The sequence below is a fragment of the Anser cygnoides genome, chromosome 9 (genome assembly GCF_040182565.1).
Source record: "Anser cygnoides isolate HZ-2024a breed goose chromosome 9, Taihu_goose_T2T_genome, whole genome shotgun sequence".
Lineage (NCBI taxonomy): Eukaryota > Metazoa > Chordata > Aves > Anseriformes > Anatidae > Anser > Anser cygnoides.
In genome coordinates this window covers 19,117,504-19,134,330 of record NC_089881.1, presented here as the reverse complement: position 1 = coordinate 19,134,330, position 16,827 = coordinate 19,117,504, and the positions used below count along the sequence as shown (strand labels likewise).

The following is a 16,827-nucleotide window of genomic DNA, read 5'->3' as shown; positions in this document are numbered from 1 at the left end:
GTCTTGTATATTTCAGTGGGCCTTCCTTTCTCCCAGTAATTTGTTGAGTCTCTGGCTGTGATTCATTATTTTGTACCACTGAATTTCCCCACTGTATACCAGAGCTATACCATCATCCGTAACTCGTACACCAAATAGCAATTTACATTTTACATACTTGTCTCAGTGACTTCTTTGAAAGAGTTTCGGTAATTGCTGTTGCAGTTATTAAGTATGCGCAGAGTGTTTTCCAGAGCTACAATTTCATTTTCAGCTTTGCAGATCTTTGCATCTAAATCATCACCTTCACGTTGAAGGGCCTCCTTTTCCTGTGCAGCCTGAAAATAAAACTGATACTTGAGGTGACTGAATACGTACTGAAAACATTAGGACAATTATAGATTAAAAAATACATTCAACATTTAGTGTTTAAAATCTGTGGTAGATGTTGGGGTTATTGATGTCATCAGGATTGGACTGAGATTTGTGTTACAAGGTAACTGGCAAGAGTAGTTGTTTACAATACTGGAATTTGGATGCACATAATGGGACCCAATGTGATTCATCCCAGGGTACTGAAAGAGCCGGCTGATGTCATTGCGAGACGTCTTCTCAATTATTTTTCAACAGTCTTGGGAATCTGGAGAAGTCCCAGTCAACTGGAAGCTGGCAAATGTTGTCCTCGTTTTCAAGAAGGGTAAGATAGAAGACCCTGTTAATTACAGGCTCATTGGTCTTGCTTTGGTGCCTGGTAACATTATGGAGATTATTCTGGGAGTTACTGAAAAAAGACCTGTTTATATGACCAACTAATGGGTGACAAAGTAACCCAGTAGGTTCATCAAGGGAAGCCAGCAGATGTAGTCTTTTTGGATTTCAGCAAAGCTTTTGATACTGTTTCTCACAGTATCCTTATGGACAAAGTGTCCAGCCAACAGCTAGACAAGTATCCATTCCATTAGGTAAACAATTGGCTGACAGGTTGAGCTCAAAGGGTTATAATAAAAGGGGTTACATCAGCCTGGTGGCCAGTCACCAGTGGCGTTCCATTACAGTTATCTGTCTCTGTACCTAAGCTCAGTATCTAACAGTGCCTATGGTGGGTACAAAGCACTTTCCATGCTTTGCACTGCGTGTATCAGCTTCACATGTGTTTACCAACAAAATCCAAGAAACAGTTGAGACTGTACATGATATAAAGCCACCAAGTGAGTGTTAAAAGTCATCTTGATTGCCTGTGAATTATCCACTTGAAAGTCTTTGTTCATTTGCTTAGTGAGACTTAACAGAAACAACCTGCTCGCAAAAGGACATACTTTCTATAGTCCCTCAGAAAAATCTGATAAGGTGAAAATCTCTCTCCGAAGTTGCGGAGGGTATACCCCGAGTGACCATGAGGTATTTACTGAAAGCTTTTTGCTGTGCTGCATATCTCACAGTAACAGAAATAACATCATTTAAAACCTTAACACTTAAAAATCAGAAAAAGGATGGACTGCAGAGCCAATATAGCAGCTAGAGGCATTTTGCTTCAAGAGCAGAACAGAATTTCTGGAGATCAAAACTAATAATTCTTTCCACAATCAGAATCATTACGGAGAGATTTTTTTTTTTTTTCAATGAAAAGCTGAAGTATGCATATTTGATTGATATGTAAAAGGGGGAAGTTGGCATTCCTTAAAGTTTAAATGCCATATAATGAAATAAATACCTAATTCTGAATGCTGCGTATGACAAAGACTGTAATAAACTTGTTTGCAGTTGTTGGATTACCAGGACATGACCAGTACTTCTTGTGTCTTTAAAATTCATGAGCACTGAAGTGAAAATTTTTTGAACTATTCAAAATTAAGTCTGCTGACATTAGGACTGACCACAGATTCATCTGAAACTGCTGTATTACTTAAAACAGACAAAGTTAAGCAGTCAGCAAGGAGGTTGTCTTAGTTATTTGAACGGAGCCCAGGGAAATCTGTAACTTAAATACTTGAATTATAATGAATTATAACATAATGTTAATAAAATACCTTAATTACATAGTAGGTCTGGGTTTTCTCCTCTTCTCCTTCAGGTGGCATCATGACAACAGTAAGAACTTCATATCTGCATCTCAGTTTATCGATTTTATTTAGACGATCTTGAAATTCAGCACTGATGTATTTTGTGGAAAAATAAATGGGTTGAGAAAATGTTTGTCTAGTAGTGTTTTTTGGGCAGTTCTTGCTATAGCAGTCTAAATTACTGGTGTTACTCCAGCAGTCTGTCCATCTACTAGGATGCAGGCAAGGCAGCAGTTGTGCTGCTCCTAATTTTTGATGCTTTCTGTGTTCTAGACACAGGTTTTCTGGTTACCTACAGTTCTATTACAGTTCTAAAATGAGACATTTATTTTCATGTTCTAGATCAGCGTATCATGAGAGGCTGCCCCACAGAACTCCCTGAATATATCTAAAGGTTTGGCATTTAAATGCTACAGCTGTACAAGCTGCCCCCTGCTGATGCTTTCTCAATATTGCCACTACTAGACGAGCATAAGCAACAGCAGGCAATAACCCCAAATCAAATTACATGGAAATATCAATTAGCTGTGTAATTATCAAAGAAAAAAAAAAACATACAAAAAATCCAGTCTGCACTCTCAGTGAGCAGTTATCTTTAGTCACACTAAATCACCCTAATTTCCTATTGTGTGGGGTGTGGTTAGCAGAGGAGTGAAAAAAAGCCTGCCAGACTTCACCAGTTTGGTTGTTGAACATTGATTTGGGGCTAGATATAGGTATTGGTATTTGAGAGCTAAAGCCTGTCCCAAATACTTCACAATGATTATTACAGAAGGGAAAAGTGATCTTTATGTGGTTGCTTTATAAGAGGGTGTCTCCCATATCATAATACATGGGCAAGAAATAAGACATACATACTTCAGCAGGTTTTTAATTAATCTTCACTAACAGAATAAACAGTAATCTCTTGTTCACCAGTAATAATGGACAGTAAAGACTGAGAAATTGCCTAGTGGTTAAAGTTGCAAGCTGGTTTTCAGAGAAAAATTGCTTGGTAGCCTCAACTGTCTTACTATATGACTTAGAAGAAGATGTACTTCACCCTCAATTCCTCTAAATGGTATAACTGGGTAAAATGCTTCTCTTTTTAAACAAGTTCCCATGTAAAGGTACTTGATAATTTTATTTTTTTTTTAGCAACTGTTAATTTAAAAACAAACAAAAAAACTACAAGCTGTGTTTTGTTTGTTTGTTTGATTTTAAATTACATTGAAGATGAAAGAACTGGAGGATGATTTTTTAGGATTTTTAGGGAAACATCTTACAGTATGTTTTAAGTTTTATTGCTGGTTTTGAGTTGCTGCAACAGAGATTTTTAAAATAAAGAATAATTACCTTATGCATTGCCGTTCCTGATCCACAAGTCTGATTTGGGAATCCAGCATTGCCTTATGAACCTTAATTTCCTCGGTTCTTTCTGCTATGGCTTTGTTTATCTCCAATTTTTGTTTTTCCAGTGTTAGAACTTTCTCTGTCTTATTACACAGGGTATCTTGAAGACGTTTCAATTCTAGTTTTAGGAGATTATCTTCAATCATCATCTCCTAACAAATGCCAAAAAGGTCTCAAAATAAGAAAGCATCATTTTTAATTAAGGTATAAGAGTTAATAAGATTTTTTTTTTCAAATATATAAAGCTTCTATTGTGTTATCCTTTATATATACACAACTGTAAGGGTCATTTTGCTCTGTATGTAAGAGGTTCTTAGTTTCTCATTTGCTAACAGTTTGCATGGTTAGTGCATATGGGTAGATAGCTTCCTGAGTGATTTTATTCAAATTCAGACTGAGTTGTGGGTTGTTAGACTTTTCCATCTACAACTTTCAGTTTAGCATTATGAATGGTAAGAATGTAACAGATGGTTTCAAAGAAATTAAGCAGACCTTACCAGGAACTTACTGAAGTAGTTAATATCTGACTTGAGTTATTGCAATCATCCTAGAATATGTTCTAGATTCTGTAGGTCTACAGGTCATATTGTTATATGAGCAAACTTGTATATACCAAAGCTCATTTAAAGCCGTAAGTAATACATTCATTAGCATGCAAACACTTTTAATCATAAAAAAAATCGGTTAAGGATTCCAACCTCTGTAACCTTCCCCCCCCACCCCCATACAACAAATACAACAAAAAAACAGCCCGTGTTAGAAAAATTACAAAGTAATACCGTACCTGCTTAATGGCTTTAGCTTTTTTTAACTCTTGGTCTGATTTCTCATTGAAAAGATTTAGTTCATTTATCTTGATCATCAGACCATTTGCTTCTTCTCCACTCTTTTCCATTGCTCTCTTGATGAACTGGACATCACTCTGTTTCCAAGTAAATTATATTTAATTTATTTCATTAAATGCAGGTTACACCAAAACCTACCAGTTAATTTTTGAATTTATATATATATATAAATATATTTTTAAGTGCTAGGCCCAGGAATCATCATCTTTTGTCCGTATTCTGTTGTGCAAGCAGTGCCAAGAGCACTGCAGTCCTGGCGTAGAGTGCTGTTGCAGTGTTAATGTCATTGCTTGTTTTATTCGGAGTCCAGTCATTGTTATTTGTGCAATATAGATCTTTCAGCCAGCAAAGCAATACTAATATACTCATGTATTTTGGTCTATGTAAAAAAATCACTTGGCATGTCTGACCAGGACTTTGATATTTTTAGTTCATCTTGATAAAACCACCTGACTTTGATAATACTCCAGCCTTGGGAACATCATTTCTAGCTATTACACAGTCAACCTGAAGTTCTAAGGAAGTTACCTGAAGTTTCTTATGCTGTGCATGTAAAACATCACATGTGTTTTTCTTTTCTTCTAAGGTTTTCTTAAGTTCAGCAATTTTTGCTTCCAAAACTTGTTTTTCTTCTGCATTAACCTCCCCTTCTAACCGTGACAGCCGTCTCTGCACTTGCTGAATATAAAAATCCTGTTAAAATAATTTTAGGAGAATTAATAGTCTGAGATAAGCAATTACAGTCTTCCTATAAAGCTAGAATGCTGGATCTAAATGTTGCTTTAGGATAGTCACCTAATTAAGCCATTGTTTTATAATAATTTATAGCTTATAGGCCTCAAAAATGTGAAACATTAGAAAAATATTCTTAGATGACTGATGTGCAAAGATGGTTCAGAAGTAATCTTCTAGAATAACAAAGTACACTCAGCACAGTCTGCTCTAAGGGAGGCTTACAGTAAAGTTGCCATCTTGCTGTTACCAGTGGATGCCAATATAAAAGAACAAATTTTCAAAGTGGTGCATAAGAAATTTGCACAAAATCCAATTAGTAAATAAAAGGATTTTGGCATGTACCTCTTGTATTGCTTTAAAAATTTACCCTGAGGTGTCTGCGGTTCACAGGGATCAAAGTAAACAATTGATTTGAGAAATTAGTGGGTAAAGCAACAGATCCAAAAAATAATGAAACACACATGCACATAATATAGGTGAAACATAGCAAGTATCAGTTATTTCAATTTTATTAATATAACTAGAGACAAAAATGCAGACTTCAGATTAACGCTGCCTAGCATTTTGGAAACTAAGATACTGGCAAAGATTATGGAACTTGGGCAATTTACTCCAATTAAACCCATCGAAAAATCATAATATTAAAGGATTTTAATATTTTACCTGGTTATACATTAACTCCTGTTGTTTTAACGCATCTGCATCAAGTCTGTGCATACGACTATTAAGATTTTTAAGTGATGTTCGACATCCCTCAATTTCTGCCAGAACACACTTCTCCTTGTCCTTCTGCACCTTTAACTCCTGAGTCTTCTTGAAAAATTGTTCTTTTAACTTGTTCAGTTCCGTTTCCTTTTCCTGATGACAAATTAATCATTAAGTACATAAGAAGTAAGTTGTGATGATTTGTTAATCACATATAGGAAGATAAAAAAAAATTCAATACTATATCCATTAATAGGAACGTGGAATTTCATAGGTCTTTAAAATGGCTGTCAAGAAAAATCTTTGACTTCAAGAGAAGGTTTTTTTTTTGTTTTAACTTGGATTCTACTCTACTATTACATGATCTTTTCTTTCCATGATGGGAATGGTATTCTTTTCAAACTTTCAGAAAATTGAATTCCTGTCATCCTTTCAAAAAAAAAAAAAGTTGCTTATTACTTCTAGTATATGTCAGTATTTGGAGAAATATAATACAAATCTTTTCAACTGTTTATTGAAACTTGTAACTCAGCTTGTGTGTGTATGTAGGTGTTTATATCATATTTAGTTATTCTATTTGGAATAATTTTGTTTGAAAAAGTAATTACACATTTTAAAATCAGTTCCTTTTTCACAGAGGCAAGTTACCTTTAGCATCTTAATCAGTACAGGGAATAAGGTTTTAGTAGGGTCTGGTACAGACTCTGAATATACATTGTGAATTTTGTTTGTGAACCATTTTGCTGGTTTTAGTAACAGTGTAAAGTCAGTTAACTCCTTTAAGAATTCATAATCAAATTCTCCCACCAGATTTTTTTGTATTCGAATTTGCTGTCAAGTGCAATTCCAAATCCAGAACTCAGAAGTGAAAAGCAGGTGTAAGTTTAATACTAAATCTGTTAATGCCTACAGAATTTTGCACTGATTTCAGTGGGCTCTGGATCATGCCCATGCATATCTAAATTTATTTCTTTAATAGAAATTGTTTTTCTCGTTGAGTGTGGTTGTCAATAGTGATAGGATATTCAATAAGCTTCACTCCACAACAGTGCATTGCCACAGACAGAAGAGGGAGAAGTATCAGAGAACTAAAGCATAAAATGGTGAGATTTCATCCACATTGTTCCTGTAAGCATCTCTTCACAGTAAATTAATAGATGCCGCAAATAGTCATGTGTGTCTAATGTTGATGGAAAGCATCCTTCTGACTAATACATTACAGATATTGTTCAAGAATAGTGCATCCAAGTTAAAATACTACCCTGAAGCAGTGGAGCTGCCAAGCTCAGTGTCATCTTAGGTTATCCGCCACAGATGCAAGTGGAAAAACCCTGCTAATGGTTTAGCCACCCTGGTAACAGTCTTAAGGAGAAGCAAGTAAGGTTTTCATTTTATTGGAGCATTATTTCATTCCAACTTGTTTTAAAATTCTCTGGAAAACCAAAACATTAATAAAGTCTGTAATTTGAGAAACTTTATAAAGCAAAGACATCACCTCTATAGTTTGTGCATGTAAATTTAAAATGTACAGCTAATGCCCGGGTAGTTACAAAGTTTGAAAAATAAAGCTCCATCTACTAAATGAATTATTTCACATACATGATGCAGGAAACAAAACAGAAAAGAAAAAGAAGTATATACGGTGGCTTGCACAGATGGAGCAAACACCTGCTCTGTCATTCTCATGTAACCTGGTCATTTGACAGTAGAGAGAGCGTTAGCATATGCAATACTTAGTTGTCCAGCAAAATCCAAAAGGGATTTGTATCAAGTTCAGTCAGAAGCTAACTAGTAAAATAAAAGAATTAGGAGCAAAATGCAAAACACTACAAACTTTTTCTGAAATACAGGAAAGTTCAGATGATTGCATTACAACATTGCGTTTATTCAAAAGCCACTGCAGTTCATCAGATGATAATGAATTTGGATATTTTTATTTCTGTACTTAGTCTACAATACGAAAAGTTATTATTAAATAAAGTGCTATTAAACATGCTAAAAAAGAAATAGACAAATTTTACAGCTTGTATATGCTAATTCCCAAATCACAATTTTTATTTATCATTAAAATGAATTCTAATGTGAGCCAGTAATTATTTAAGAGCCAACAACATCAGAAAACAGATGTATAAAAGTATCATGCAGTAGAATTAAAATAGCAAGAGGAGACTAGGCCAACCAAATATGACTTAAACCATTTCAAGATATTTTTTTTTAATCCCAACTTGCCAAAATCCTAACTCTTCACAGTTTGGTAAGTTTTGGTTGCATTTTACTAAAACCAAGAAGTTTTCAGTGGAAATGTTACTGAAAATAACCTGACAACACTTAACCTTATTGATAGGAAAACGATGGCCTAGAATTTCAAGGACACTTGCTGCCCATAAAACTGAATGAATCCCAAAAGAACTAAGCACAATATAAGTTTTTGAAATTTTTCAATAGTGTCACAAACCAGAAGCAAAACATTAACAAAACTTGCCATCTTAAATAAATAGCTTTCATTTGAATCTAGCCAAGAAGCTGTACGTAACATTTAGCTGGTATCAGAGGTAAATGCAGTGTTCAGTATGCAGTCAGACTACTGGTTTTATATCTGATCTGTATAATGACAATTCCAGTATCCAGTATCGTATGTGATATCCACCATCTGCTGGATTAGGACCACTTACTTTCCTCCAAAGTTTTCCTGGCACAGATACTGACCCATCTACTTGCTGGTTACTTCATCATTTGATGAAGTAGCTGCACGTCACATAAACATTTACAACGCATTTTAACATAAAATTGTTCTAGATAGAGCTTGCAAATTCAAATGAAGCCTCATTTGCAGAGGCTATCAAAAACATTTTACCTTGACAGTTTTCTCTTCTTCCTTTAGCATTTCTTCCATCCTCCAGGCATTGTCTTCTGAACTGAGTGTCTTCTCAGTCACAAGCTTCAGCTTATTGGAAAGACCTGCATTTCTTTCTTTAAGAAAGCTTAACCTAAACAAAATTAGATGATTTAACAAGTTATATGTAAGTTGCACATACAACACTGCTAAAACCTACTAGCATATCACACTGAGCAGCTGCCTAAGAAAGCAGGCTGAACTCAAACCTATAAAAACTAAGGCCCTAGCTGACCTTTTCATCCCCTCTAAAAACAAGAGTTACTAGAAATATTTTCTAAGTTTCCCAGTGTCAGAAAACTACAAGACCTAGTAGTAAAATAGACATGAAATAGACATGAAGTAAACACAAGTAAAAGTTGTAGGCTTTAATAATCAACATTATTTAAGGTTCTTTGCTAGATCAAGGATCTGATTATATCCGTAATTCTTACAAACTGTATCTTAAAGGTCTGTTTCTTACCTGGTGCTTTTTTTCTGGATTTCCTTCTTGAGATTGGTTACCTGTATTCTTAAAGACTCCAAATCAGAAGCAGTTCTGTCCACATTGGATTTCAAAATGTCCAGCTAATAAATTAATTAAGATATCAGTTCATGAAGCACCCATTAAGGAAAAGCTATCCAACATTAATGCAACTGAAGCTGTTTTTTTTTTTTAATTGCCAAGCTTGCTGAGTAGCCCAGTGTTACCATTTCCTTGTTAAGAGAAAACTTACTCAGATAATACAAGCGTACCTCTTCTTAACAGATTCGTGAGACTTGAACTACTTCTTAGAACTACTTCTACAGACATTCAAATAATGAAGCAACACAGCTCATTCCATCGCTACAAATGCGGATTAAATATAAGTAACAAAGTATGAAAAAAGCATGGCTTGTTCACAGGATGGCCCTACCCTACTGCCTTGTGATGAGAAAGTTATGTGAAAATATTTGTCTATCAACACTCATTTGTGAAAGCACAGGATACCAATTATTCAGAAGAGATTTCCCTGATCTTTATACAGTACTATAGTCTATATATGCTAAAGGCAAGATACACCTTCTTCTGAAGCCTATAATATAATAGCCTATAATAATGTTACACCATTTAAGAGAAAATTAATTCATTTTATACCTATACAGAGAACAGAGAATACAAGCTCATCTCAGTGGCTGTATGTTTGCTTCTCTTCAGCGCTGTCAATGAAATGATTAAGGTCCCAATAATCAAGAGTAAACTAAGAAGCCCAGAAATTTTGTTGAATTATTGAAATCTAGTATGAGAACAGAAAAGCAAATGCTATTCCTGTATTTCTTCCATCTAGTAAAAAGTTAAAAGTTATAGTTTCAGTCTGGTTTTCTGAACTCTTGGTCATCCTTACCTCAACCTCCAGCTGAACTCTGTAAGTATCCTGAGCTTGATATTCTTTCCGGAGGCTAGTAGCTTCCTGCTTAGCAGAAGAAATTTTCTTTTCATATTCCTTGTTATTATTAGTTTCATTCATTAAAAAGGAAGTCTTCTCTTTCAGCACACTTCTTTTCTTTCGCATCTCTTGTTTTATCTCTGTTATTAGCTATCAGGATAAAAAACATTTCTTGCATTAGTTAAGATGTGTTAGATTAATAAAGGGCGAAACTAGAAGATAGATTGTTGTTAAGGCTCCTTTGCTTAAGATAGCCTAGATTTCACATCATTTGTCAATTACTTTATTCCACTAATACATCACAACACCTGCAATTGTTTTGGATTGGTGACTTCCACAATACTGCAGTAATTTAAATAAAATATGACCCTATAATGCATGAAATAAAAATAATTTGTATTGACTGAATAGGGGAAAGAAAACCCTATGTGAACAGATCTTCAGATAGATTTGAAATGAAGGAAACAGCAGAGGTGTATTACAACAGTACTGATGCTTACCTTAGCTGACACATTTACATCTATTCAGGGAAAATTGTATTTTGTAAGGTTAAGTAAAAGATTAGCTACTGTGAAAATTGTACTGTAGTTCTAATGGTAAAAAAAAAAAAAAAAATGTTTACAGAAGCATCAGTAGAACTAATAACATATGGAAGGGTGGCCAGAAATGTTTTTTGGTTTTCTTTGGTCAGTGTTGGTGGGAGTTGTTTTGTTTTGTTTTTTAATATATGCATTTGTTTGTTGTTTGTTCTTTTTAGGAATCTTACAATCTACAATACCACGAAATCCAAAATATTTCAGCCAAATCAGACCATTATGTTTTCTGTTTGGTAGTATTTCTCTTGGCTTAAAATTTTCTATTATTATATTTTTAGTGTTACATCTTAAGCTTGTTTAAGCTATGAAGGGTAAACCATGTTTTACCCTAAACTACTTGGGTACTAAACTTCTTTATATAGGCAATATAAAAGTTGAATTCTTTCATCAAGAACATGCAATACTAGCAGAACTAAAGATTTAGGTAGAGTCTTCTTGTACATATGGTCATGCTCTTTTGCCCCTTCAGAAAAGCCATTGTTACTTTGGAATCCACATTTACAAAATTTCTTTACACAGTGATCCTTCAAGCTTTTTTTTCTGGTGCATCTGTTCTTATTGCTCTTCACAACTTTCTGAGGAGCTGATACCTCTCCTGAGGAAAGGATAAAACTTTCTTTTTGTGCCTCCTATTAAACAATGAAGACTGTTAGAAAGCAATACTAACTCACAATGTTCAACAGAATCTTTTTTGATTACAGGAGTTCTCCCCAGTTGCAGAACGTACTTCCGCAAAGGAGCAATTTTTAATCTTAATGTGATTGTTTATCATAATTCTGACCAAAAAAATGCTAGTCATACATTTGTTCACGGAAGTAGAAACGCTAATTCCTTCCAATTCTAAATGCTCACTATTTTATTTCCATTGCAGCTGACTGTCCTTGCACTAAGAAACTACACTCCATCTTGTTGATTCTTAGATCAGACAAAAGTACAGTATTGAAACTGGCATGCTTTGCATATTCCAACAAATTTCAGATTGAAAATTAAACCTTATATAGCTTCAAACAGAGCACTATTACACTAAGAGAGACTGTTTTCAAAATAAATTCTGAGTACATTTCAGTAATATATGAAAATCTATTTCTCAAAATTCCTATCAATTTCATAGATACAGAAGTAGGCTGATATACTGATAAAAACAGTTAACAGCAGTCTTACCAGAGCACAGTGATTAATCTGTTGATCTCTTTTTTGCATCTGTTGTATTGCGTTCTCCCACTGCCTGATGACTTCTTGCCTTTCCTGGTGAACTCGGCGAAAATCTTCAGCTGTCTTGTCAAGCTCTATCTGTTTAAAAGAAAGCATCCCGATGATTTCTGATTTTAAAAAGATTTCATATACAAAAAGATACCTTCGAGAACTTTATGCACAAACCTGAGCAGTTATGGTTTCTGTACGCTCATTATCAAGAGCTCTGCGTTTCTGATTTGCTTGCATGGTTAACTTTTCTACTTGAAAGGTTAGTGCCTGAAATGAAATGATAGAAAATGTAACGTACTTGGAAACAAATACACAATATCTTAAATTTTTAAAGCTCTGCTAGAACTAAGGATGGAATTATTGAGGCATTGATTTTGTTGTATTTTAGAGAAAAAAAGAACTCAGAACTTAGCCTTTCAAATTTTTCTTCATGCAAGAGGCCATAATCTCTCGTCAGCCCTTAGGTACAGACTGCAGCTAGGCCAAAATAACCCTTTCACCATGTATATAATGTGTATATGGAGTCCTCAGCACCAACTATTTAATTCAACTATAGTTAGTGAGACTATTTGTGTAAGCTAAAGTTTTTGTGTTAAGTATTTAATGAGTAAAAATCAATTTTCTCCCCACTGTATTTAAAGGCTAAAAAGAAGGGATACTTACCTCTAAACTAATATTATATTTGAGAACTAACCATTAAGAAGTCTGAACTTGTGATTGCAGTGTCTATTTATACCATCTTTCATTACTCTAGGCAGCTTTAGTGAAGTAGTCATATTTTCTTCTCAGTAATATTAACATTTCTGTTCTAATGGGAAAATCTACATTACTTGTCCATATTTGGCATGCATTTTTGAAATAACGCCCCACTTAATTCACTGTAATTCAGCTTTCTAATCACTACGAGGCTTTATTAGCTATTTGCACTCAGAAAACTTCAAACTTAATTTTTACCCAGATGAAGACATAAATTAGTCTTCAATTACACCTTTCATCTTTTGTCAAACCTATTTTCTTTGACCTTTGAAATGAGCCTTATATGGAGTTCTTAGCACTCTTGTGTGATGTGGAAATTATCACAGTTTAAAATGCTGTTGTGCAGAATTTATGTCAGTCTTACCTGACTTGATAACAAAGTCTTCAGATGCTAAAAAATAGTTCTGTTTTGTTTCTGAAAATTACTGTCATTTCTACTTACGCCTATTTTCCCTTCATCTTTTTCTGCATACTTCTTGATTGTGTCAGCATCATCATATGTACGATTTGATTCCTTTATCCATCTCTCCAGAAGTTCCTCATCATAGTTCATCTGTTGTTTTAAGCTTTCCAACTTCTTAGTGGTTTTATTTATAGTATTCTAATAAAATGTTGAATAAATTTAAAGGTTAATATTAGATGGCTAACATTTTATTTGATTAGTAATTGAAACAACTGGCTCAAGCTACCGTACGTAACAAGTTTACACACGTCTGGTTGCCAACAGAACTGATAAATAGGTTTGGTTTTTTGGTTTGTTTTTTGTCGTGTCCTATACTTGAGAAATGCTAACATACATCCTAAAGAATAAACAAGACAATAAATTACCACAAACCTAAAATGCAAATAATTTCAAACAGAAAAGTCAACCCCTGGCAAGCCATATCTATATGCAGGATATTAAGTCCACATAATAAACTGATCTGAGGCATCACAGGGTAAAGTTTCTTCCTCACACACTAAGACCCAGTTCTTACATCCTGCATACAAATTTACATATGGTCCCATATGACTGTAAAGAGATTTCCTAACATAAATATGATGGAATCTGGATGCAGTTGAATAGCAAGGATATCTTCATTCTGCTACACTTTCTGAGAAACTGGAGATTACAAACAGAGTTAATGAGAAAAAAATTACAATTTTTAAATGAAAAAAAACCATGAAAAAATTAAACAATTTAAATGATTCATAGAAAAAAAGAGTCCACGAAACAGAAAAATATTATAGTTAGACAGCATTAGATTACCTTAAAAAAAAAAAAAAAAGTAAAGCAACTTTTCATTTTGACATCATACCCTGAATTTATTTTGTGGGAGAAAGAGACTTTGCCACCAACAATTTAATTTGTAAAACATAAAGAAAATACCTGCAAGAATCAACAAGACAGTGATATAGATGTGTGGCTGTGTATCTGGCATTAAGAATGGAAGTCTTTCAATACCTAGTTATTATTTCCTAAGTCTTGACCAGTCTATGCAAGGAGATCCTCAGTGTCATTCTACTTACCTACACATTACAAAACACATCCAGATCACTTATGGTTTATAATTTTTAATTATAAATAGCTATTCTTGACTTATACTATTACGTCTGTAAATGTGAAGAAAAAAGTAATAAAATTTAACTGCAATACAGAAGTTCTTTTGAAAAAAAAAATTGAACCTTACTTCTTGACTGTTCTTCTTTTCTCTTAAGGCAACTATCTCATCTTCCATTTGTTTAATCTCATTTTTAAGATGTCCGTATTCTCTTTCAGCAAGGGCTTTAAAGTGTTGTTCAGTTTCAATTTCATTCTCTCTGGCTTTGTAAAGAGACTAGAGAATAATATAGTTCATTACTTTACCATAAACAATAGGTCTTTAATACAAAAAAAAAATTTTTTTTTTAAATAAGATACAACCAAAACTGAAGTCAGAGATGGCATGATTTTCTCATGTAAATATACAAGTTTTCCAAATAACATTATTGTTTGGAGTTTTGTATCTCAAATATATATATATTTATACACATGCACACATACAAACACACACTGTATTATATCAGATATCCACAGATCAACCATTTATAGCACTAAAATGCCAATATAAAAGTTATTTCAGCCTAAATTCATAATCTTTCAAAAGTCAGTATCTTAGTCTCTTGACCACCAGCAGCTTAAAGATAAGATTCAGGAGACACAGCAAAATAAATGTTTTTATTGTTTTGTGCTAAGACAAAAACACCACCAGGCTGGCCTATAGCAGTATATTGTGTAACCTTTCCGAAAAAGTGATTTAAGAGTTTTTTTTTTTTCCCCTGTAGAATACAAATCTATTGCTTATTAGAAACTTCTCTAGAATGGTATGTGCTGCCTCTTTCTTCATGTGCAAATTAAAACCTGAATCTAGCGCAGTGACATGAAAGTTGTTCAGCTGCAGGAAAGTTTCCTAAGACTTTTTCACCTTGCATATTTTACCTGAAAGGTATGCAGCTTTGACTTGGGACTCTTTAGAAATTTAAACCACCTATTTTAGCCAATTACCTCGTAGTGAAAGTGCAGACTTGCACCTTAACCATCTCATTTCATTCTTCATATCCATGAATTAACTCTTCATTGGAATTTCAGAATTAACTCTTGACCATTATAAAGATTAGCGTCTATTCTTCCCTTACACTGATTTTTTTCTTTCTTTTTCTTCTTTTTTTTTTTTTAATTCTACCAAAGTGCCCATTCACAAAGAATTCTAAAATGCATTCTTTTTTTTTTTTTTTTCTATGTACCACTATTTTATATTTACTGACCATCAAGTAGTACCCCTGAGACACATGGCTTAACTTTTTTTCTTGTGAAAGCCTGGAAGAAAGGCCAGACAAACCTCTAACAAATCTGTCAAATAGATAGGGATACCAACCACAGAAAGATAATCGGATTAAATATGTCTCATAAAATGGATATACCAGACGTATCAGTTTACCTGAGTGAAGGTGAACTCTTGTTTTACATTTTTCAAATGAGACGCCATTGCTTCTATACGCTCCTCATAGTCAGTCAACTGATTTTGCAGGTTCATTTTTTCTTTTTGCATCTTCTGCAGCTATTTAAAAGTCAGAATTATCAATTAATAATTTTTAGTTGAGTGCTTTGTACCTGCAACTACTTAAAAATATGTAGTAATTGCAATTACTGATCAAATAAAGTGTAATACCTGCCCTACATTTCTCCAAAGAAATCACGAGAGATTTCAAAAGAAAAGGTAGCGACAAAAACCCTGGAACCGTTAAGTGCTTTTCTTTACCGAGATAACCAAACCTGTCACAGGATTACATCCCTGAACCACCCGAACCCCGAATACGTCCCAAAGTGCTCCCGCTGGCCGAGGGCCCGGACCCTGCTCGCCGTTGTTGAGGGTGGTAACACCCAACCACCCAGCTGAAGACCCCGCTTCCCATTTTTCCTTGCAGCTTTTTATTTTTATTTAATTATTTTTTCCCGACTTGGCGCTTCACACACTCTCTACCCGCAGCTAAAGCGCTGTGAGGGAGTTCCGGCTGCCGCCCCCCCAGCCCCTGAGGGCCGCCCCGCTTGCAGGGAGCCCCTCGGGAGCCGCTGGGGGAGCCGGATCGGGGCGGGCACCGCCGGCCGGCTCCTTCCCTTCGCTCCCAGCTTACTTCGTCCTCCAGCGCCTTGTTCTCCGCGCTGGCCATAGGCACGGCGTAGCCATCGTCCCACTGCAGCTCGGCCAGCACCGAGGCGGCGGAGCAGCTGCCGGCGCTATCCATGGCCGCGGGCAGCGGCCGCCGAAGGGAAAGCGGCGCTGACGGGCCCCTTGGCAACGGCGGGGCCCCGGTGACCGACCTGAGGGGAGGTGGCCGAGCCGGGAGCCGCCTCCCGCCTCGCCCCGCCCCAGCCCGCCTTGCCCCGGCGGTTCGCGGCGTCCCTCCAGCGGGCATCCCGCCCTTCGGCCGGCCCCACAGGGGGCCACAGACGGTGGCGAAACTTAGACAGTGTGGTGGTGGCTGTGGGGTCCCTCCGGAGCCGGGGAGGGGACAGCGTGGGACCCGCAGCGCCACCCAGCCGGCACCTGCCGCCTCAGCCGGGGCGTTCAGTCAGCACTTCACGCCTCAGAGCTCAGATACCACAGACACCGTCAGTCTGCCAGACCCCCAAACTTGCCTTCTCTGTAGTGAGACTGTAAAAGACAGCCCTTCTGTTCCCTTTTTTAATTCTCTCTACCTTCTTGTCCTCAGAAAACTGAAAATTTCTAAGTGCTTATA

At 35.8% G+C, this 16,827-nt stretch overlaps 1 protein-coding gene across 1 annotated transcript in view; it reads right to left on the bottom strand.

The window, feature by feature from the left end:
• CCDC39 (coiled-coil domain 39 molecular ruler complex subunit) overlaps positions 1 to 16,827 on the bottom strand; it is a 21,705-nt gene extending 4,878 nt beyond the window's left edge. The window contains exons 1-15 of the mRNA XM_013174802.3: positions 16,222 to 16,827; positions 15,528 to 15,647; positions 14,241 to 14,387; positions 13,013 to 13,171; positions 11,989 to 12,081; positions 11,773 to 11,901; positions 9,974 to 10,165; positions 9,073 to 9,176; positions 8,571 to 8,703; positions 5,675 to 5,869; positions 4,805 to 4,969; positions 4,216 to 4,353; positions 3,375 to 3,583; positions 2,007 to 2,130; positions 158 to 317 (exon numbers count right to left, since the gene is read on the bottom strand). Coding sequence (XP_013030256.3) covers positions 158 to 317; positions 2,007 to 2,130; positions 3,375 to 3,583; positions 4,216 to 4,353; positions 4,805 to 4,969; positions 5,675 to 5,869; positions 8,571 to 8,703; positions 9,073 to 9,176; positions 9,974 to 10,165; positions 11,773 to 11,901; positions 11,989 to 12,081; positions 13,013 to 13,171; positions 14,241 to 14,387; positions 15,528 to 15,647; positions 16,222 to 16,503 — 2,350 coding nt within the window. The 5' untranslated portion in view covers positions 16,504 to 16,827. The remainder of the gene's footprint in view (positions 1 to 157; positions 318 to 2,006; positions 2,131 to 3,374; positions 3,584 to 4,215; positions 4,354 to 4,804; positions 4,970 to 5,674; positions 5,870 to 8,570; positions 8,704 to 9,072; positions 9,177 to 9,973; positions 10,166 to 11,772; positions 11,902 to 11,988; positions 12,082 to 13,012; positions 13,172 to 14,240; positions 14,388 to 15,527; positions 15,648 to 16,221) is intronic.